The sequence below is a fragment of the Gigantopelta aegis genome, chromosome 1 (assembly GCF_016097555.1).
Source record: "Gigantopelta aegis isolate Gae_Host chromosome 1, Gae_host_genome, whole genome shotgun sequence".
Classification (NCBI taxonomy): domain Eukaryota; kingdom Metazoa; phylum Mollusca; class Gastropoda; order Neomphalida; family Peltospiridae; genus Gigantopelta; species Gigantopelta aegis.
This window is the reverse complement of record NC_054699.1, coordinates 36,655,967-36,679,458: the sequence shown is the minus strand read 5'-3', so window position 1 is coordinate 36,679,458 and position 23,492 is coordinate 36,655,967. Positions and strand designations below refer to the sequence as shown.

General features: G+C 41.2%; 1 protein-coding gene across 1 annotated transcript in view; it reads left to right on the top strand.

Annotated features, from left to right (window-relative positions):
- LOC121374423 (propionyl-CoA carboxylase beta chain, mitochondrial-like) overlaps positions 1-23,492 on the top strand; it is a 95,437-nt gene that overhangs the window by 56,115 nt on the left and 15,830 nt on the right. Inside the window, exon 9 of the mRNA XM_041501528.1 lies at positions 23,273-23,339. Within this exon, the coding sequence (XP_041357462.1) occupies positions 23,273-23,339 (67 nt within the window). The remainder of the gene's footprint in view (positions 1-23,272; positions 23,340-23,492) is intronic.

Here is a 23,492-nt window from a genome sequence, read left to right as displayed (position 1 = left end):
TGATAGCCAGTTGGGCTGATTTCAGGTGAAGTTTGAAAACATTGCAGAACTGTTTATTCTCTGCTAGAGTCTCACATAGCAGTGTTGAAGATTCTTAAAAAAACAACAACCCAAAACAAAAGGAAAGAGAAGTGTGTTTTGTTTAACAGTAGAGGATATTGATGAATTAGTCATCAGCTATTGGATGTCAGACATGCATTTGTTAATTCTGACAGTCTTCAGTTAAAGTTTTGTTTAATAACACCACTAGAGCAAATTAATTTTTAAGTCATAATTTCTTTGTAAGATTCTGCAGCCCCTAGAATTTGGTGCCCTTTGGCCTGGACCTAGTCGACCTGTGCACTAATATACAGCTCTGGTTGGAATGGGAAAACACCCATTCTGCACGAGGGGTTTGGATTTTCTGACAAAAGTAATTGCTCTACTGACTGAGCTACATGTAAATCCCATGTACAGTAAAGTGACTGCATTTTATATATATATATATATATATATTTATTATTTTTGGTGTGTGTGGGGGGGGGGGGGGGGGTTCAGTCTTGAAAAGGGATGGGATTTAGCTGAGTTGGGTTGAACCCCTTTGTCAGTCCTATTGAATTGTTTCCCCCATCCCAACCAGTACATCATGAGTGGTACATCAAAGTCTGTGGTATTTACTGTCCTGTCTATTGAAAACTGCACACAAAAGATCTCTTGCTGCTTTATCAATAGGGAATAGCCTGTGTGTTTGCAGCAGTTTTCCTCTCTCTTCTCTAGACTAAATGTCAAATTGAAAATAACCATAGATGTTGACACCAAATAGCTGTAGTTTAAAACAATGTGCTGAGGTGTCATTAAACATTCCTTTTCTTTGTTCTTTGTCTACCAAGTGTTGAAATAACCATTTTCGACACCAAATAGCTGTTATAGTATAACAATGTGCTGAGATGACATTAAACATTCCTTTCCTTTGTTCTCTGTCTACCAAGTGTTGAAATAACCATGTTTCACACCAAATAGCTGTTATAGTATAACAATGTGCTGAGATGACATTAAACATTCCTTTCCTTTGTTCTTTGTCTACCAAGTGTTGAAATAACCATGTTTCACACCAAATAGCTGTTATAGTATAACAATGTGCTGAGATGACAACAAACATTCCTTTCCTTTGTTCTTTGTCTACCAAGTATTGAAATAACCATGTTTCACACCAACTAGCTGTTATAGTATAACAATGTGCTGAGATGACATTAAACATTCCTTTCCTTTGTTCTTTGTCTACCAAGTGTTGAAATAACCATGTTAGACACCAAATAGCTGTTATACATGTAGTATAAGAATGTGCTGAGGTGTCATTAAACAAACATTCCTTTCCTTTCTTCTCACACTCTCTGCCAATTAGTGTTGGAATACCCATATGTTAGACACCAAATAGCCATAGCTTAAATGTGCTGAGGTGTTATTAAACCAACATTCCTTTCCTTTCTTCTCTCAATCTCAACCAAGCATTGAAATAACCATATGTTAGACACCGAATAGCCATAGTTTAAAATGTGCTGAGGTGACATTAAATAAACATTCCTTTCTTTTCTTCTCACTCTCTCTGTCAAGTGTTGAAATAACCATACATGTATGTTAGACACCAAACAGCTAACAAAATCTAACTTGGAACACATTCGACGTTTCGTCCACTTGGACATTTTATTCGCAAGCGCCGATCTGCACACAACACATTTGCAGTACAACTTGCTGAGGTGGACCAATCAGAAACTAACTAATAACTAATTATAATAAACTAAAGGGGCTGATTATAATAACAGTATAAATTAAAGCTACAGCTTAACAATAGCCATAGTTTAAATGTGTTTCTGTACTGTGTTGTTAAATAAACATTCCTTGCCTTCCTTCTCTCACTCTCAACCAAGCGTTGAAATAACCATATGTTAGACACCGAATAGCCATAGTTTAAAATGTGCTGAGGTGACATTAAACAAACATTCCTTTCCTTTCCTCTCTCACTCAACCAAGCGTTGGAATAACCATATGTTAGACACCGAATAGCCATAGTTTAAAATGTGCTGAGGTGACATTAAACAAACATTCCTTTCCTTTCCTCTCTCACTCTCAACCAAGCGTTGAAATAACCATATGTTAGACACCGAATAGCGATAGTTTAAAATGTGCTGAGGTGACATTAAACAAACATTCCTTTCCTTTCCTCTCTCACTCTCAACCAAGCGTTGGAATAACCATATGTTAGACACCGAATAGCGATAGTTTAAAATGTGCTGAGGTGACATTAAACAAACATTCCTTTCCTTTCCTCTCTCACTCTCAACCAAGCGTTGAAATAACCATATGTTAGACACCGAATAGCCATAGTTTAAAATATGCTGAGGTGACATTAAACAAACATTCCTTTCCTTTCCTCTCTCACTCTCAACCAAGTGTTGGAATAACCATATGTTAGACACCGAATAGCCATAGTTTAAAATGTGCTGAGGTGACATTAAATAAACATTCCTTTCCTTTCCTCTCTCACTCTCAACCAAGCGTTGAAATAACCATATGTTAGACACCGAATAGCCATAGTTTAAAATGTGCTGAGGTGACATTAAATAAACATTCCTTTCCTTTCTTTAGTTTTTCCTGTTTGAGTAGAAAAGCTCTTATGTTGTAAAGAGGAAGGTTCATCTGAAATCGTTCTTCTAATCTCATGTGTGAAATAGCTAATCACTCTTTTCTTGATGCGTTTATCTACTGGAAAATATTTATGTCTTTTGCCAGTCTGTGTGATGTTTTTCTTAGTGAATCACAGAGTAGGATTCCTATAAAAATATCACTCTGACACAATGCTAATTGAAAACAGCCACACGACCAGTGATGGTGCTAAAATGACAAATTTATTGCAGGAGAGATATGAAGATGTTGTTACATGAACAAATCTTCTTTCTTAAGTCAACACAGTACCAGTAATAGTGATTTGTTCCACTAAACAGCTATGTAAGATAGCAAGTACAGATGACTGCAGTCTGTCTTGTCACATATTTGTCTCACACCATCACCATACAGGTTAACAAGTACAGCAGGCTGCCTTTTGTCACATATTTGTCCCACTGTATAACATACATGTTACTGTGAACTTACTTTTGTTTGTGGTTATTTAATTTTTGTGTAATTCACGGACTAAGGACAATGATTAATTAAACATCATTTCATTTCATTTCAACTTATTTTTGTGCTTATATCCAATTAAGGTTCAAGCACGCTGTCCTGGGCACACACCTCAGCTATCTAGGCTGTCTGTCTAGGACAGTGGGTTAGTTGTTAGTGGTTAGTGAGAGAGAAGAGGATGTAGTGGCCTTACACCTACCCATTGAGCCCTTAAGAACTCGCTCTGGGTTGGAGCCGGTACTGGGCTGTGAACCCTGTACCTACCAGCCTGTAGTCCGATGGCTTAACCACTGCACCACCGAGGCCGGTATTAATCATCAGCTGTTGGATGTCAGACATTTGGTAATTCTGCCACACAGTCTTCAGAGACAACTTGCTGCATGTTTTCATAAACTGCAAGAGATCTTTTACGTGCACTTTCTTGCAGACAGGACAGCACATACTTCAACCTTTGATATACCAGTCGTGGGATACTCAGTATATGTTTGAGAAAAAAACCTAATCAGAAAATAAGTTCGCTGAGGTGGTTTGATCAGGCAACACTGAGGAAACCAGCTGTATTTGTTTTCATTAGCAGCAAGACATCTTATGTGTGGACTTTCCCACAGACAGGACAACACATACCAGTTGGTTGAGTGCTCGCTTGAGGTGCTTGTGTTACAGGATCGAACCACCTCGGTGGATCCATTCAACAGATTGGGTTTTTTCTTGTTCCAACCAGTGCACCATAACTGGTCAAAGGCTGTGGTATGTGCTTTCCTGTCTGCCCTTGCTACTAATGGAAAAATGTAGCAGGTTTCCTCTCTAAGACTATATTTTGAAATTACTAAATGTTTGACATCCAATAGCCAATGAATTAATCAACATGCTCAAATGGTGTCGTTAAACAAAACAAACTTTAAAAAACAGAAGAGATATAGGTATTACAGCAGTAGCGTCAACTTTTACGTTAAAGTTTTACATTAAAGTGTCAGTGAAACTTGGTTTATAGTTGCAACTAAGGATGTTCATCACAGTTCACCGAAAAAGTGTACGGTAGGCAAGACATTTAATTCTGTGGAATTCATGTGTTATATATTTGTCCCACACCATACTGATAGTCATACAAGTTAACAAACAGCAGACAACAGTTTGCCTTGTCATATATTTGTCCCACACCATACTGATAGTCATACAAGTTAACAAACAGCAGACAACAGTTTGCCTTGTCATATATTTGTCCCACACCATACTGATAGTCATACAAGTTAACAAACAGCAGACAACAGTTTGTCTTGTTATATGTTTGTCCCACACCATACTGATAGTCATACAAGTTAACAAACACAGTGTACAACAGTTTGCCTTGTCATATATTTGTCCCACGCCATACTGATAGTCATACAAGTTAACAAACACAGTGGACAACAGTTTGCCTTGTCATATGTTTGTCCCACGCCATACTGATAGTCATACAAGTTAACAAATACAGTGTACAACAGTTTGCCTTGTCATATATTTGTCCCACGCCATACTGATAGTCATACAAGTTAACAAACACAGTGTACAACAGTTTGCCTTGTCATATGTTTGTCCCACACCATACTGATAGTCATACAAGTTAACAAACACAGTGTACAACAGTTTGCCTTGTCATATATTTGTCCCACGCCATACTGATAGTCATACAAGTTAACAAACACAGCAGACAACAGTTTACATTGTAACATGTTTGCCCACTCCATAACCATACAAGTTAACAAAAAACAGAGTTAAAGTTTGTTTTGTTTAACGACACCACTAGAGCACATTTAATTATTAATCATCGCCTATTGGATGTCAAACAGTTGGTAATATTTGGCATATAGTCTTAGCGAGGAAATGCATTACATTTTTTTTATTCGCATCAAGGGATCTTTTATATGCACCATCCCACAGACAAGATATCACATACCACGATCTTTGATATATACCAGTCGTACTACACTGGCTGGAACGAAAAATAGTCCAATGGCTCCGATTGACCGGTCATCAGGCGAGCACTTTATCTCTGAGCTGTCAGGGTTTTTTATCAGCTATGTTTCTAGACTCTGATAACCAGCACCATTCCCCACCATTCCCCACCATTCTCCACCATTCCCCACCATTCCCCACAATTCTCCACCATTCCCCACCATTCCCCACCATTCTCCAACATTCCCCACAATTCTCCACCATTCACCACCATTCCCCACCATTCCTCACCATTCCCCACCATTCCCCACCATTCCCCACCATTCTCCACCATTCCTCCATTCCCCACCATTCACCACCATTCACTACCATTCCCCACCATTCACCACCATTCACCACATTTCACCACCATTCACCACCATTCACCATCATTCCCCACCATTCACCACCATTTTCCAAAAGCTATGTTGTTTTATGTTCCCAATTTTGGAGTAAAACATTCCAAATCTGAAAGTAAGTAATTACCATTTTGTATTATTCTATAAAGATATATTTTGAAAACTATTTGTCAGTCTTGACATAAACCCTTCCCTCCGCTATAACGTTTGATAATGTAAAATAGATGTATGTTGTTGAAATGAAACTGACAGTCAAATTCCCAAAAGGAAAGCCTTGGGCATAAGTCAGATTTGAGAAATAAAACCCTGGCTATGTCCTGCCCCAACAAGTTAACAAGAGCAGCAGATGGATGCACACAAGTCAGATTTAAGAAATAAAACCCTGGCTATGTCCTGCCCCAACAAGTTAACAAGAGCAGCAGATGGATGCACACAAGTCAGATTTGAGAAATAAAACCCTGGCTATGTCCTGCCCCAACAAGTTAACAAGAGCAGCAGATGGATGCACACAAGTCAGATTTGAGAAATAAAACCCTGGCTATGTCCTGCCCCAACAAGTTAACAAGAGCAGCAGATGGATGCACATAAGTCAGATTTGAGAAATAAAACCCTGGCTATGTCCTGCCCCAACACGTTAACAAGAGCAGCAGATGGATGCACATAAGTCAGATTTGAGAAATAAAACCCTGGCTATGTCCTGCCCCAACAAGTTAACAAGAGCAGCAGATGGATGCACACATGTACAGATGGATGGACGGACATACGGATAGACTTTCCCTTTGTTTTTAGTTATTTTGTTACATGTACAGATGGATGGACGGACATATGGATAGACTATTCCTTTGTTTTTAGTTATTTTGTTACATGTACAGATGGATGGACTGACATACGGATAGACTTTCCCTTTGTTTTTAGTTATTTTATTACATGTACAGATGGATGGACGGACATATGGATAGACTTTTCCTTTGTTTTTAGTTATTTTGTTAAACAGCCAGATACTTGATAGAGGCAGATGACTAAACAGGCTTGATGGTATTTGACACTGTCAGTCATCACGTAAAACTTTAGGCCACACTACTAACATACATCTTTCATCAGCCCTGTCTGCTTTCATAGACTTTCATTTTTATCACAGGACTGCAGAGGATTGCCACCCCAAAAGAACCTCTTTGATAAAAGGTTAAAGGAAAGCTCGCCAGGAAGCCTGTGATTAGCTGTTAAACATATTACATCCACACCTCCTCCCCGCTACATTAAATATTCCTCAGATAAATTATTAATCCTCACCAATCTTTTAGTTAGCTGCTTGTGTAGTTAGAACCCCAAACCTGTACCCCTTCTCCCAAGTTCAATAAATAATCATAGAAAATCTGCTTATCCCATCCCCCCCCCCCCCCCCCCGTATCTTAAATCATCACAAATCTTTTCATTAGCTGCTTGTGTATTTACACCCACACCCACCTCCACACCCACCACCTCTTCCCCAGTTCATTTGATAATCATTAAAAATCTGCTGAAATCATCACAAATCATTTGTTAGCTGCTTGTGTATTTACACAACTTTCCACCATATTTTCCCCAGTTCATTAAATAATAATCAAACACCTGCTTAACCCGTGTTAAATCCTCACCAGTCGTTTAGTTACAGGTAGCTGCTTGTATATTTTCAATCCCAAATCCTCACCAGTCGTTTAGTTACAGGTAGCTACTTGTATATTTTCAATCCCAAATCCTCACCAGTCGTTTAGTTACAGGTAGCTGCTTGTATATTTTCAATCCCAAATCCTCACCAGTCGTTTAGTTACAGGTAGCTGCTTGTATATTTTCAATCCCAAATCCTCACCAGTCGTTTAGTTACAGGTAGCTGCTTGTATATTTTCAATCCCAAATCCTCACCAGTCGTTTAGTTACAGGTAGCTGCTTGTATATTTTCAATCCCAAATCCTCACCAGTCGTTTAGTTACAGGTAGCTGCTTGTATATTTTCAATCCCAAATCCTCACCAGTCGTTTAGTTACAGGTAGCTGCTTGTATATTTTCAATCCCAAATCCTCACCAGTCGTTTAGTTACAGGTAGCTGCTTGTATATTTTCAATCCCAAATCCTCACCAGTCGTTTAGTTACAGGTAGCTGCTTGTATATTTTCAATCCCAAATCCTCACCAGTCGTTTAGTTACAGGTAGCTGCTTGTATATTTTCAATCCCAAATCCTCACCAGTCGTTTAGTTACAGGTAGCTGCTTGTATATTTTCAATCCCAAATCCTCACCAGTCGTTTAGTTACAGGTAGCTGCTTGTATATTTTCTATCCCAAATCCTCACCAATAATGGCTGAGTCACATGGCTGGGGAAAATTTGCAAAATCTCACAGTGGCCACAAGGGTGCCTTAGCTATCCTTCGGGCACCATGGCATTCTTTCGTAGGATGCATCGAAACTTTTAGCACGGAGTTAAAAGTTCCCAATGTGTCATAGAATGTTTTACTGGCTGCAAGCCCTAGACACGTCATAGACAGCATCGCACGGGCCCAGTATGGCCCCCGCAACATTTGTATGGATGCTGTATGATTTTGGGATGGAATTTCGGGCCGCTCAAACCATACCTTCAAGATCATCTTACAAGTGTTTTACGATGTCCGTGTGAGTCCCTCACAAGCCCCGTACGATATGTAAATATTGTACGGGGATCTCATGGCTCCCACGTGGCATCCGTAGGATTATCCTGTGGTACGCTTGCAGCTTACCCACGAGCGCCTCGTGATTGGAATCGAGAAAACTTCAAAGGGCACCGCGTGGGCCCCGCTGAATATGTGACTGCTACACATGGATGCTGAAGACACCTGCGATAAGCCCGATTTCCCAAAATCTTAGAAATCCGCCATAGGTATAAAAAAAATTATGAACCCCGGTGGATATGTAACTGTAGCATAAATAATCATGGGAAATCCTCACCAATCTTTTAATTAGCTGCTTGTATATCCACAGACAAAATCTACACATTCCCCCACTTCCCCAGTTCATTATTTAATCATCAGAAATCTGCTTGATCATTCTAAATCATCACCAATCTTTTAATTGGCTGTTTTAGTTTGATACAGCTCCCCTTCCAAGTCCATTATATTATAATCTTTGGAAATCTTAAGTGATCACTGACTGATATTTTACTTAGCTCTGTGTATATTTATTCACACATCAACTGGTACCCCAGTTCCCCAGTTCATTATATAATCATCAGAAATCTGCTTAACCTATCTTGCATCATGTACATGCAGCTAACTCTCTTTCTTGGCTGTTTCCTCCATCAGTCCAGAGAGCCAGCTCCAGCTGTCATCACTGCTTGCATATTTAGATTCCAGTGCTGTAGGGCATGACATGTCTGTCATCCACTTGTCATCTGTGCAGTTTGTGAGAGATAGGGGGAACCAGAGCTGGTTATGTAACACACAGCTCTATACTGGGTCTACATGTAATGAAGGGCATGGAAGGAATGTGGAATGGTCCAGTGAATACATGGACAGCAGGAAGCAGGGGAGATATGTTGATGTAACATCAGTAATCATGGCTGGATATGCCTGCTGTCAAACTGAATTCAAATTTGTTTTGATGGCAGATGTATGACCTTTAGTAATCACATGGCAGTAAATCAGCTTTACATTTGTAAACATGGGCGTTCATGAAAGGTTTTGTCATTAGTGTTAAAAAATTGATTATTTGCCTGGAGCAAACCGAATGTCAGCTAACATCATTGAAAAGAGACTCACAGTGAACAAAAATAGCTGCCATAATCTTTGATTGTGGCTTTTCACAAAACTGTTATTTTTTTTTTAGCAGTTTGTTTTTTAAAATATTACACAGACAAAGAACGCTTGCTTTAAGAAATTTAAGGCAGGACCTTCCTTATCATTAGGGGTTGTTGTGAGTGGGTGTGATGTACATGTAGTTCAGTGGTAGAAGAAGGAAGAGAAAAATGTATTTAACAACGCACTCAACACATTTTATTTACAGTTACACGGTGTCAGACATATGGATGATGACCACACAGATATTGAGAGAGGAAACCCACTGTCACCACTTCATGGGCTACTCTTTTTGAATTAGCAGCAAGGGATCTTTTATATGCACCATCCCACAGACAGGATAACACATACCACAGCCTTTGAGATACCAGTTGTGGTGCACTTTTTTTTCATTTCATTTCAACTTATTTTCATGTTTATATCCAATTAAGGTTCAAGCACGCTGTCCTGGGCACACACCACAACTATCTGGGCTGTGTGTCTGTCCAGGACAGCATGTTAGTTGTTCGTGATTAGTGAGAGAGAAGAAGGTGTAGTGGTCTTACACCTAACCATCGAGTCGTTAAAACTCGCTCAGGGTGGGAGCCGGTACCGGGCTGCGAACCCTGTACCTACCAGCCTTATGTTTGATGGCTTAACCATGATGCCACTGAGGCCGGTAGTACTGAACTAAAATGACCTCCTTGCACTCTGAAAAGACAAACTGCCCCATAAAGCCCTGACCAGCCAAGTGACACTGTCTCGGATGGACAAAACCTCAATTAGTCTACTCCCCCGTGATAGTACATATATATGAGAGAAAAAAGAAAGAAAAACCCTTCGAAAAAAGGGGGACAGAGGCCCCTAGGGTGCCATCCCCTTCATGGCTCCAGTGGCCATGCTGTGGGATGGTGCATATAAAAAATCCCTTGCTACTAATGGAAAAATGTAGCAACTTTCCAGTCTAAAACTATATGTGAGAATTACCCAATGTCTGACAACTAATAGTTGATAATTAATGAATCATTGTGCTCTAGTGGCATCTTAAACAAAACAAACTTTATATCCAATTAAGGTTCAGTATCCAATTATCTTCTGTGATGTTTGGTTAGTGGTCAATAAGAGAGAAGTCATTGGCCATACTTCTACCTGCCGAGTCGTTAAACTCACTCTGAATGGGGACCAGTTACAGTGGGATGCGAACCCAGTACCTACCTGTCGAGACGTTAAACTCACTCTGAATGGGGACCAGTTACAGTGGGATGCGAACCCAGTACCTACCTGTCGAGACGTTAAACTCACTCTGAATGGGGACCAGTTACAGTGGGATGCGAACCCAGTACCTACCTGCCGAGTCGTTAAACTCACTCTGAATGGGGACCAGTTACAGTGGGATGCGAACCCAGTACCTACCTGTCGAGACGTTAAACTCACTCTGAATGGGGACCAGTTACAGTGGGATGCGAACCCAGTACCTACCTGTCGAGACGTTAAACTCACTCTGAATGGGGACCAGTTACAGTGGGATGCGAACCCAGTACCTACCTGCCGAGTCGTTAAACTCACTCTGAATGGGGACCAGTTACAGTGGGATGCGAACCCAGTACCTACCTGTCGAGACGTTAAACTCACTCTGAATGGGGACCAGTTACAGTGGGATGCGAACCCAGTACCTACCTGTCGAGTCGTTAAACTCACTCTGAATGGGGACCAGTTACAGCGGGATGCGAACCCAGTACCTACCTGCCGAGTTGTTAAACTCACTCTGAATCGGGGACCAGTTACAGTGGGATGTGAACCCAATACCTACCTGCCAAGTCGTTAAACTCACTCTGAATGGGGACCATTTACAGCGGGATGCGAACCCAGTACCTACCTGCCTAATGTCCGATGGCTGAACTTGTACACCCACTATGCCTTGGTGTTTAACCACTTTAAACCTCCATACCCCTTACAATCTGCTAACTACATCAGCAGGCTTAAATTGGGTTAATTACACCGGTTCAGTTTTTTTTTTTATCCCCTTGATACTGACTCTTGTCTGTATTAAAATACTTGGCTGTATGTGTGTGTGGACAGGTGGAGGAAACCCACATGGCTTGATACCCATACAGAAGTTTCTCATTACTAGTTAAGTGAAAATACACCTGCCTAATCGATGGTGCATCTATTTGTCAGAGTCACTTACAGATTTAATTAACAATAGTATGCTGAATCATTAATGTGCTCACTAGTAGTAAACCAAAGCAATGTAAAATGTTAAAATGTGTAACAGAAGTCTAAATGCATATGATGATCTTAAATTCCACGAGTATATTCAGTACAATACATGTATCTCTGCACAAAACTGATTCTAAAAGATGTTATGAGTTGTGAGGGTATGCAGCCATCACTTGCTATCAGATGTTATGAGTTGCGAGGGTATGCAGCCATCACTTGCTATCAGATGTTATGAGTTGCGAGGGTATGCAGCCATCACTTGCTATCAGATGTTATGAGTTGTGAGGGTATGCAGCCATCACTTGCTATCAGATGTTATGAGTTGTGAGGGTATGCAGCCATCACTTGCTATCAGATGTTATGAGTTGCGAGGGTATGCAGCCATCACTTGCTATCAGATGTTATGAGTTGTGAGGGTATGCAGCCATCACTTGCTATCAGATGTTATGAGTTGCGAGGGTATGCAGCCATCACTTGCTATCAGATGTTATGAGTTGCGAGGGTATGCAGCCATCACTTGCTATCAGATGTTATGAGTTGCGAGGGTATGCAGCCATCACTTGTAATCAGATGTTTTGAGTTGTGAGGGTATGCAGCCATTACTTGCTATCAGATGCTTTGCCCATACAGGATAATAACAAGGGACTGGGTGGACATGTAGTTCACTGGTGATAACAAGGGACTGGGTGTACATGTAGTTCAGTGGTGATAACAAGGGACTGGATGTACATGTAGTTCAGTGGTGATAACAAGGGACTGGGTGTACATGTAGTTCACTGGTGATAACAAGGGACTGGGTGTACATGTAGTTCAGTGGTGATAATAAGGGACTGGGTGTACATGTAGTTCAGTGGTGATAAGGGCTGGGTGTACATGTAGTTCAGTGGTAACAACAAGGAGCTTGGTGTACATGTAGTTCAGTGGTGATAACAAGAGGCTGGGTGTACATGTAGTTCATTGGTGATAACAAGGGACTGGATGTACATGTAGTTCAGTGGTGATAACAAGGGACTGGATGTACATGTAGTTCAGTGGTGATAACAAGAGGCTGGGTGTACATGTAGTTCAGTGGTGATAACAAGGGACTGGATGTACATGTAGTTCAGTGGTGATAACAAGAGGCTGGGTGTACATGTAGTTCAGTGGTAACAACAAGGAGCTTGGTGTACATGTAGTTCAGTGGTGATAACAAGGAGCTGGGTGTACATGTAGTTCTGTGGTGATAACAGGGGGCTGGATGTACATGTAGTTCAGTGGTGATAACAAGGAGCTGGATGTACATGTAGTTCAGTGGTAACAACAAGGGACTGGATGTACATGTAGTTCAGTGGTAACAACAAGGGGCTGGATGTACATGTAATTCAGTGGTGACAACAAGGGGCTGGATGTACATGTAGTTCAGTGGTGATAACAAGGGACTGGATGTACATGTAGTTCAGTGGTAACAACAAGGGGCTGGGTGTACATGTAGTTCAGTGGTGATAACAAGGGACTGGGTGTACATGTAGTTCAGTGGTGATAAGGGCTGGGTGTACATGTAGTTCAGTGGTGATAACAAGGGGCTGGATGTACATGTAATTCAGTGGTGATAACAGGGGGCTGGATGTACATGTAGTTCAGTGGTGATAACAGGGGGCTGGATGTACATGTAGTTCAGTGGTGATAACAAGGGACTGGATGTACATGTAGTTCAGTGGTGATAACAAGGGACTGGATGTACATGTAGTTCAGTGGTGATAACAAGGGGCTGGATGTACATGTAGTTCAGTGGTGATAACAAGGGACTGGGTGGACATGTAGTTCAGTGGTGATAACAAGGGACTGGGTGGACATGTAGTTCAGTGGTGATAACAAGGAGCTGGGTGTACATGTAGTTCAGTGGTGATAACAAGGGACTGCATGTACATGTAGTTCAGTGGTGATAACAGGGTACTGGATGTTCATGTAGTTCAGTGGTGATAACAAGGAGCTGGGTGTACATGTAGTTCAGTGGTGATACCAAGGGACTGGATGTGCATGTAGTTCAGTGGTAACAACAAGGGACTGGATGTGCATGTAGTTCAGTGGTGACAACAAGGGACTGGATGTGCATGTAGTTCAGTGGTGACAACAAGGGACTGGATGTGCATGTAGTTCAGTGGTGATAACAAGGAGCTGGGTGTACATGTAGTTCAGTGGTGATAACAAGGGACTAGATGTACATGTAGTTCAGTGGTGATAACAAGGGACTGGGTGTACATGTAGTTCAGTGGTAACAACAAGGGACTGGATGTACATGTAGTTCAGTGGTAACAACAAGGGGCTGGATGTACATGTAATTCAGTGGTGACAACAAGGGGCTGGATGTACATGTAGTTCAGTGGTGATAACAAGGGACTGGATGTACATGTAGTTCAGTGGTAACAACAAGGGGCTGGGTGTACATGTAGTTCAGTGGTGATAACAAGGGACTGGGTGTACATGTAGTTCAGTGGTGATAAGGGCTGGGTGTACATGTAGTTCAGTGGTGATAACAAGGGACTGGATGTACATGTAGTTCAGTGGTGATAACAAGGGACTGGATGTACATGTAGTTCAGTGGTGATAACAAGGGGCTGGATGTGCATGTAGTTCAGTGGTGATAACAAGTGACTGGATGTACATGTAGTTCAGTGGTGATAACAAGGAGCTGGGTGTACATGTAGTTCAGTGGTGACAACAAGGGACTGGATGTGCATGTAGTTCAGTGGTGACAACAAGGGACTGGATGTGCATGTAGTTCAGTGGTGATAACAAGGGACTGGATGTACATGTAGTTCAGTGGTGATAACAAGGAGCTGGGTGTACATGTAGTTCAGTGGTGATAACAAGGGACTAGATGTACATGTAGTTCAGTGGTGATAACAAGGGACTGGGTGTACATGTAGTTCAGTGGTAACAACAAGGGACTGGATGTACATGTAGTTCAGTGGTAACAACAAGGGGCTGGGTGTACATGTAGTTCAGTGGTGATAACAAGGGACTAGGTGTACATGTAGTTCAGTGGTGATAACAAGGGACTGGATGTACATGTAATTCAGTGGTGATAACAAGGGGCTGGATGTACATGTAGTTCAGTGGTGATAACAAGGGACTGGATGTACATGTAGTTCAGTGGTAACAACAAGGGGCTGGGTGTACATGTAGTTCAGTGGTGATAACAAGGGACTGGGTGTACATGTAGTTCAGTGGTGATAAGGGCTGGGTGTACATGTAGTTCAGTGGTGATAACAAGGGACTGGATGTACATGTAGTTCAGTGGTGATAACAAGGGACTGGATGTACATGTAGTTCAGTGGTGATAACAAGGGACTGGATGTACATGTAGTTCAGTGGTAACAACAAGGGACTGGGTGTACATGTAGTTCAGTGGTGATAACAAGGGACTGGATGTACATGTAGTTCAGTGGTAACAACAAGGGACTGGATGTACATGTAGTTCAGTGGTGATAACAAGGGACTGGATATACATGTAGTTCAGTGGTGATAACAAGGGGCTGGATGTACATGTAATTCAGTGGTGATAACAAGGGACTGGATGTACATGTAGTTCAGTGGTAACAACAAGGGGCTGGATGTACATGTAATTCAGTGGTGATAACAGGGGGCTGGATGTACATGTAGTTCAGTGGTGATAACAGGGGGCTGGATGTACATGTAGTTCAGTGGTGATAACAAGGGACTGGATGTACATGTAGTTCAGTGGTGATAACAAGGGACTGGATGTACATGTAGTTCAGTGGTGATAACAAGGGGCTGGATGTACATGTAGTTCAGTGGTGATAACAAGGGGCTGGATGTACATGTAGTTCAGTGGTGATAACATGGGACTGGGTGGACATGTAGTTCAGTGGTGATAACAAGGAGCTGGGTGTACATGTAGTTCAGTGGTGATAACAAGGGACTGCATGTACATGTAGTTCAGTGGTGATAACAGGGTACTGGATGTTCATGTAGTTCAGTGGTGATAACAAGGAGCTGGGTGTACATGTAGTTCAGTGGTGATAACAAGGGACTGGGTGTACATGTAGTTCAGTGGTGATAAGGGCTGGGTGTACATGTAGTTCAGTGGTGATAACAAGGGACTGGATGTACATGTAGTTCAGTGGTGATAACAAGGGACTGGATGTACATGTAGTTCAGTGGTAACAACAAGGGGCTGGATGTACATGTAATTCAGTGGTGATAACAGGGGGCTGGATGTACATGTAGTTCAGTGGTGATAACAAGGGACTGGATGTACATGTAGTTCAGTGGTGATAACAGGGGACTGGATGTTCATGTAGTTCAGTGGTGATAACAAGGGGCTGGATGTACATGTAGTTCAGTGGTGATAACAAGGGGCTGGGTGTACATGTAGTTCAGTGGTGATAACAAGGGACTGGGTGTACATGTAGTTCAGTGGTAATAACAAGGGACTGGATGTACATGTAGTTCACTGGTGATAACAAGGGACTAGATGTACATGTAGTTCGGTGATGATAACAAGGGGCTGGGTGTACATGTAGTTCAGTAGTAATAACAAGGGACTGGGTGTACATGTAGTTCGGTGGTAATAACAAGGGACTGGATGTACATGTAGTTCAGTGGTGATAACAAGGGACTAGGTGTACATGTAGTTCAGTGGTGATAACAAGGGGCTGGGTGTACATGTAGTTCAGTGGTGATAACAGGGGGCTGGGTGTACATGTAGTTCAGTGGTGATAATTACAGAGGGCGGCGTGTAGAGTGATTGTCTGATTGAGATGAGTTGCAGGATCAGTTGTCAGTGGATTTTGGGGTTTTTTCCCCATCCGAACTGGTGCCCCATATGACTGGTTCATCATGGGCTGTGACATGAGCTGTTTTGTCTATGGGAAAGTGAAGTCAGAAAATACCTTACTAGGTTGTATTACTAGTGGTTAATTCGTAGTGAGAGAGAAGTTGGTGTTGGTGGCCTTACACTTTCATAGTTAGCCATTGAAACTCCCCAAATGGGATCCAGTACTGGGGTATGAACCCAGTACCTACTTGAATACATGGACGGTGATAGAAATAAGCAGAATGTTTTACTAGTCCACAGGACAAATACATCTAGAAATTTACTTGTCCGCCAATATCTTACTTGTCCAAATAAATGGTTTATTTTATTCAAGTATCAGGGTGATGTTTTGTGATTGCTAAACATGAAACTGCACTGAACATTTTTACTTGTCCACTGAACAACCACCGAGGCACATTTGGCTTGTCCGAATATATTTTCACTTGTTGGGACAAACGGACAAGTGCTTATTTCAAACACTGATGGACAGCCAGTGGCTTAACCTCTACACCACTGAGGCTGGTTGTGTGTGTTGAATACAAAATTAAAATGTGTTTTATTTGATGACACTACTGGAGCACATTGAGTTATTAATCTTCGACTGCTGGATATCAAACATGTGGTCGGTTTTGACTTGTCTTACACCAAAAAAAACTGATGTGTTTTTCCAAGGGATCTTTTACATGAACTTCCTCACAGATGGAGCAGTACATACCTCATACCTTGGGGTACTGGTTGGGACAGGAAAAAACCCAATCAGAGAAAGGGTCTAGTGATGTCATTCCATCCCATGATGCAAGCACATATAGTGTAGGGTGGGTATGGGTAATTTTTGGCATGATTCCGTCAGAGAACTGTTGAAGCACGCCTGTTATAGACACCAGCTAAAGCCTAGTTATGGGAATAGGAACTCTGTTTACATGCGCATATCCACAGAGGTTCAGGCACGCCCACCCGGGACTTAGCCTCTGACTTCGCCAGTGACCAATTCCGGGACAGGAGCCTAGTTATCATAACTAAATATCTTACAAGATGTACTAATAACCTTTTTTCCTTTTTGTTTTGTTTTGTTTCATTCTTTAAGGGTTAAAGCAACATCCAGTACATCTGCTTCCTGTTGGTTACAATGCCAATTATTGTAGAACAACAGTGTTGTTAGCAGATTACTACCTGCTGCCAAACACAATAACACATGTTCCATTGTAGATCTGTTTAGCTCTCAGGTGAGCCCCTAAGTGTGGTGTGAGACCAATATGAGGTGTTTACAAAATGTGCATGCAGTGAGAAGTCTATAATATCTAGCTCAATCCCTGCTCACTGTTCATCCAGATCCTGTACAGACACCATCAAAAAAAAAGAAAAAAAGAAAAGAAACACCACTAGAGTACATTGATTTATTAATCATCAGCTATTGGATGTCAAACATTTGGTAATTCTGACATATTGTGTTAGAGAGGACACTCACTACATTTTTCCATTAGTAGCAAGGGATCTTTTATATGCACCATGCCACAGGCAGGAAAGCACATACCACAGCCTTTAACCAGTTGTGGTGCACTGGTTGGAACGAGAAAAACCCCAATCAGTTGAATGGATTCACCAAGGTATGGATCCATCTGGGTATGAAAAAAAAAAAAAAATCTGCAAATTTATTTGAGAATGGCTTCGCCGATTCATACATATTGCAGATGATTTGTTTGTTTATACCCCGATGGATGTAAAACAAATAAAAGACAATCCTTAATTATTTTTGTGCTAAAAAATTCTATCCCCTTTAGGTTTCAGCACGCTGTCCTGGGCACACACCACAGTTATCTGGGCTATCTATTCAGGACAATGGGTTAGTGGTTAGTTTTTAGTGTTTGTTGAGAGAGAAGTCTGTGTAGTAGCCTTACACCTACCCACTGCATCATTAAACTCGCTCTGGTTGGGAGCCAGTACTGGGATGCGAACCCACTACCTACCAGCCTAGTGCTTCTATGGCTTAAGCACTACACCACTGAGGCCGCATGATGTACAAGTTACACACTAGCTGTAGGTAGCACTAAACCTAATAATTTACGGTTGAGTCAAAGTTTGAGGTGCACCGAACTTGTGATAGAGAAGTTAACAGCATAAGTCCTGTGAGTGTATTTGTTGAATTTTTTTTCAGTTTCATCTGGGCTAAAAGTGTATGCAATTTTATTTCATCTAGTACCACTGTGCCAAGTAGCTTTGTGCTTGGAACATGTATGGGGTACCTGTAAAACAAGTACTCAAATGTTGTGTGAAACTAGGGGTGTTGTAAAAACATCTGGTTATGTTGAAAATGAGCCATTTTCTTCAGTTAATACTTTGAGGTAGGGGTTGTAGTACGGATATTTATGGGTCATAGTTTGGTTGATATATTGCATATAGTGTTTTTAAACACAAATGTTAACATGGTTGCCTGCACCTGTATAGATATGGTACAGTATCAGTTGTATATTGTCATCCATCATGGACTATCTCTCTTGCACTTGAAGTTCTGTATTGGCATGGAATATTTAAGCCACGGTAGTTTTTGAAGTATACATTTCTTTGTGATAGTGGAGTCATCTGGTGATGGATGGGGTATGAGTGGCTGGTGTGAAATGTCAGCCAATCAGACACTTCCCTTGTTGGTATCCCACTGTATGTCAGCCAGTGAGACACTTCCCACGTTGTTGGTATCTCACTGTTTGAGTTGTGGCCACACAGGCTGGTGACTGAGCAGTGATTAGTCAGAAGTGAGAAGTCTTCTCTTTTAATCTCATCACGCCTCACTTGCATCCAGCTGACTTCTCAGGGGCCTAACAAGACCAGCAAGGGAAAGGAAATGTGTTTAACAACGCTTCAGCTCATTTGTAAAACTACTGCTATTTGGTCTCTTAACATATGGTAATTTTTACACTTTGTGAAGAGCAGAGGGAAAGAGACAGAGAGATTAGTTGACACTGGCATAGGAAGCACGGGGTGTGTGGGGTGTGTGTGTGTCCCTAACTTTGTGTGTGTGTTATCCCCCCCCCCCCCACACACACACACACTTTTTGGCACCTTCCTTCGCCCGTGGATGAGAGAGAGAGACACAGCTGGGGAGAGGGAGAGGGAGAGGGAGAGAGAGAGAGAGAGAGAGAGAGAGAGAGAGAGAGAGAGAGAGAGAGAGAGAGAGAGACGCACACACACACAGAGAGACAGAGACACACACACACACACAGACAGACAGAGAGGGAGAGAGAATCAAACCAAAAAAATACAACAGCTAGGAAGAGAGAGAGAGAGAGAGAGAGAGAGAGAGAGAGAGAGAGAGAGAGAGAGAGAGAGAGAGAGAGAGAGAGAGACAGACACACACACACACACAGAGACAGAGTCACACACACACACACAGACAGACAGAGAGGGAGAGAGAATCAAACCAAAAAAATACAACAGCTAGGAGGAGAGAGAGAGAGAGAGAGAGAGAGAGAGAGAGAGAGAGAGAGAGAGAGAGAGAATTAAACCAACAGAGAGAAAGATAGAGATTGACAGACAGCTGATAAAGCAGCAAGGGATCTTCAATCACTAAGCCCTGTCCCATAGACAAGACAGTATGTACCGATCATGAAAATTGGTTGGGATAGGAGAAAACCATTTCATGAATGACGATTGATCATATAACCCATTGAACCACTGAACTGCATAACACCCACCCCTCCCCTCTCCATCCACCATAACCTGTACAGTCCTCAAAATCCCCAAAACTAGTAGCCCCACAATTCCCATAACCTGTACAGTCCTCATAATCCCTATCACCTGTACAGTCCTTAAAATCCAATATTCTTTACAATCTTAAAAATCCTCATATATCTATATAATTCTACAAAATCCCCATAATCTGTACACTCGTCACAATACAAATATATGTAACCTAGCTGTACAGTCCTCAAAATCCCCACAATCTGTACAGTTCTCAAAATCCCCACAATCTGTAGTTCTCAAAAGCCCTATAAGCTATAGTCCTCAAAATTCCCTTAGTGTTTACAGTCCTCATAATCTCTCTCTCTGTCTCTCTCTCTCTCTCTCTGTCTCTCTCTCTCTCTCTCTCTCTCTCTCTCTCTCTCTCTCTCTCTCTCTCCCTCTCCCTTTCCCTCTCCCACTCCCCCTCCCTCTCCCCCCTCTCTCTCTCTCTCTCTCTCCCTCTCTCTCTCTCTCTCTCTCTCTCTCTCTCTCTGTCTCTCTCTCTTTGCGTGTGTGCGTCTTTCTCGGTCTCTATCAAGTGTAGAAATAATCAAACACCAAATAGCCAATATTTAATTAAGATATTTGTGCTGAGTAGTTGTTAAACAAACATGACACCATAGGGTCTCTTTTCTTATGCCCAGTCTTTACATGAAGAGGTCAGAGGTCACTGCTGAGACATGAGCCAACAGCTGGGTTGCCTCCCTTGGGGTTAGTCAGTTCTGTGTTGTGATAAGGGAATTCTTTTTATCAAAGCTTGCCTCATTTAATGACTCTGGCTGATGGAGGGGGCATGTTGTTCACTGTAAACACTGGCCTTATCACTGGGTTTATTTCCACATAACTGTCCGGCTGGTTTTTTGTCTTTATTTTTGTCTGTCTTCAAAATAGAACCAATGTTATACAGTTGATGTTTTGTTGGTTTCTGTATAGATAAACTGTAAAAGTATTCTCCAATGTTTCTATTGAATTTATTTTTAAAAGTTCATAGCCTAACTACGAAATGAGATAGGACCCCTTCCCCAACCAAAGCAACCATCAAGAAACCAAAAAATAAAACAAGTAAGAAACAAATCAACAACTAAAACAAAAAGAAAAGAAACACACACACACACACACACACACACACACACACACACACACACACACACACTGAGACGCATACACACACAATGACACACAATGACAGACACAAAATACTCAAACCCCCACAAAAAAAACACAAAAAAAAAAACTAATTCAAATAAGGTGCAATTTATCAAGCCACATACATAGAGTTTGACCCATTTCCCGGGTATGATTTTGGGTGTGTCTCCAGAATGTAGATTTGGTATACCCAGGGATCATGTAGCTCAACTGGCACCATTCTAGCAAACTCATTAATTAGCTATCAGCTATCGGATGCAGTTCTGACATTTAGTCTTGAGAGAAAACTCACTACATTTTTGCTTTACCAAAAAGGGATATTTTAAGTTTTATGTGCATTTCCCCACAGACAGGACAGTACACACCACAGCCGTTTGATATACCAGTAATTTAGTTGGCACTGGTTAGGAAGGGAACTATCTGGTAACCCAATGGCTCTGCTAATAGTGCTTGATCTTACCACCCAAGCATCTTGGCTAAAAGCTTTTCTGACTGAGTGCAAATTAAAAAAAATTGTACTTTACCTGCCCTTAAAATTAGAAGATAAGAAAATTAGTTTTTTAAGACTTTTTTTTATAATAAGCTGGAATTTTGCCAATTTACCCATTTTTAATAGAGTTATGGCCCTTGAACTTGAAAAAACTAAACAAAATTCACAATGCCTCAAGACATTGTGTATAGTGTTATTATGTACTGCATGTTACAGATCAAGTTTGACTTTTATGATGATTTATAAAATTTTCACAGCTATATTATGGCCTTTGAACATAGGAGATATGCTATTTTGTTGTGCCCTGTAGGAGACATGTACGATGTATTGCTTTAGAAGTACTCCAGATTGCTTGTTTACTCAGTTTTCATTCGAGACTGTCAGTTTGAGTGTGTTACGTCATCATGACTCCTCCTAGTATGGAATTACAAAATGGGTCCAGTTGATCCATTTGACAAACCTGTGCTGCTCTAGGGGCCAAACTTACATGTAGTGTCCCTTTCCACGGGCCAAACTTACATGTAGTGTCCCTTTCCACGGGCCAAACTTACATGTAGTGTCCCTTTCCACGGGCCAAACTTACATGTAGTGTCCCTTTCCACGGGTTGAACTAGGGTCTGCAACTTTATAAAGCTGTTTGTCGATTTGCTCCTATTGTCTGCTACTTTATAAAGCTGTTTGTCGATTTGCTCCTATTGTCTGCTACTTTATAAAGCTGTTTGTCGATTTGCTCCTATTGTCTGCTACTTTATAAAGCTGTTTGTCGATTTGCTCCTATTGTCTGCTACTTTATAAAGCTGTTTGTCGATTTGCTCCTATTGTCTGCAACTTTATAAAGCTGTTTGTCGATTTGCTCCTATTGTTTGCAACTTTATAAAGCTGTTTGTCGATTTGCTCCCATTGTCTGCTACTTTATAAAGCTGTTTGTCGATTTGCTCCTATTGTCTGCAACTTTATAAAGCTGTTTGTCGATTTGCTCCTATTGTCTGCAACTTTATAAAGCTGTTTGTCGATTTGCTCCTATTGTCTGCAACTTTATAAAGCTGTTTGTCGATTTGCTCCCATTGTCTGCAACTTTATAAAGCTGTTTGTCGATTTGCTCCCATTGTCTGCAACTTTATAAAGCTGTTTGTCGATTTGCTCCCATTGTTTGCAACTTTATAAAGCTGTTTGTCGATTTGCTGCTATTGTCTGCAACTTTATAAAGCTGTTTGTCGATTTGCTCCCATTGTCTGCAACTTTATAAAGCTGTTTGTCGATTTGCTCCCATTGTCTGCAACTTTATAAAGCTGTTTGTCGATTTGCTCCTATTGTCTGCAACTTTATAAAGCTGTTTGTTGATTTGCTCCTATTGTCTGCAACTATATAAAGCTGTTTGTCGATTTGCTCCTATTGTCTGCAACTTTATAAAGCTGTTTGTCGATTTGCTCCTATTGTCTGCAACTATATAAATCTGTTTGTCGATTTGCTCCTATCGTCTGCAACTTTATAAAGCTGTTTGTTGTTTTACTCCTATTGTCTGCAACTTTATAAAGCTGTTTGTCGGTTTGCTTCTATTGACAGTGTTACTTTTCTGTCAGTCTCTCAGATCACCCTGCTTACAGGTATACATGTCTTTTTCCAGTCTGTTACAAACGAAGATGTCACTCAAGAGGAACTGGGGGGAGCCAAAACACACACAACTGTTTCTGGTGAGTATACAGACCTGTCAACCTTTAGTCAAGAGAAAGCAGGAGGTGTGTGTTGAAAAAGCAGGAGATTTTTTAAATTCACACAATTTAACCCAAAATCGCAAGATTTAAAAAAAACATTATTACAATAAGTTATATGAATACTTTATAATG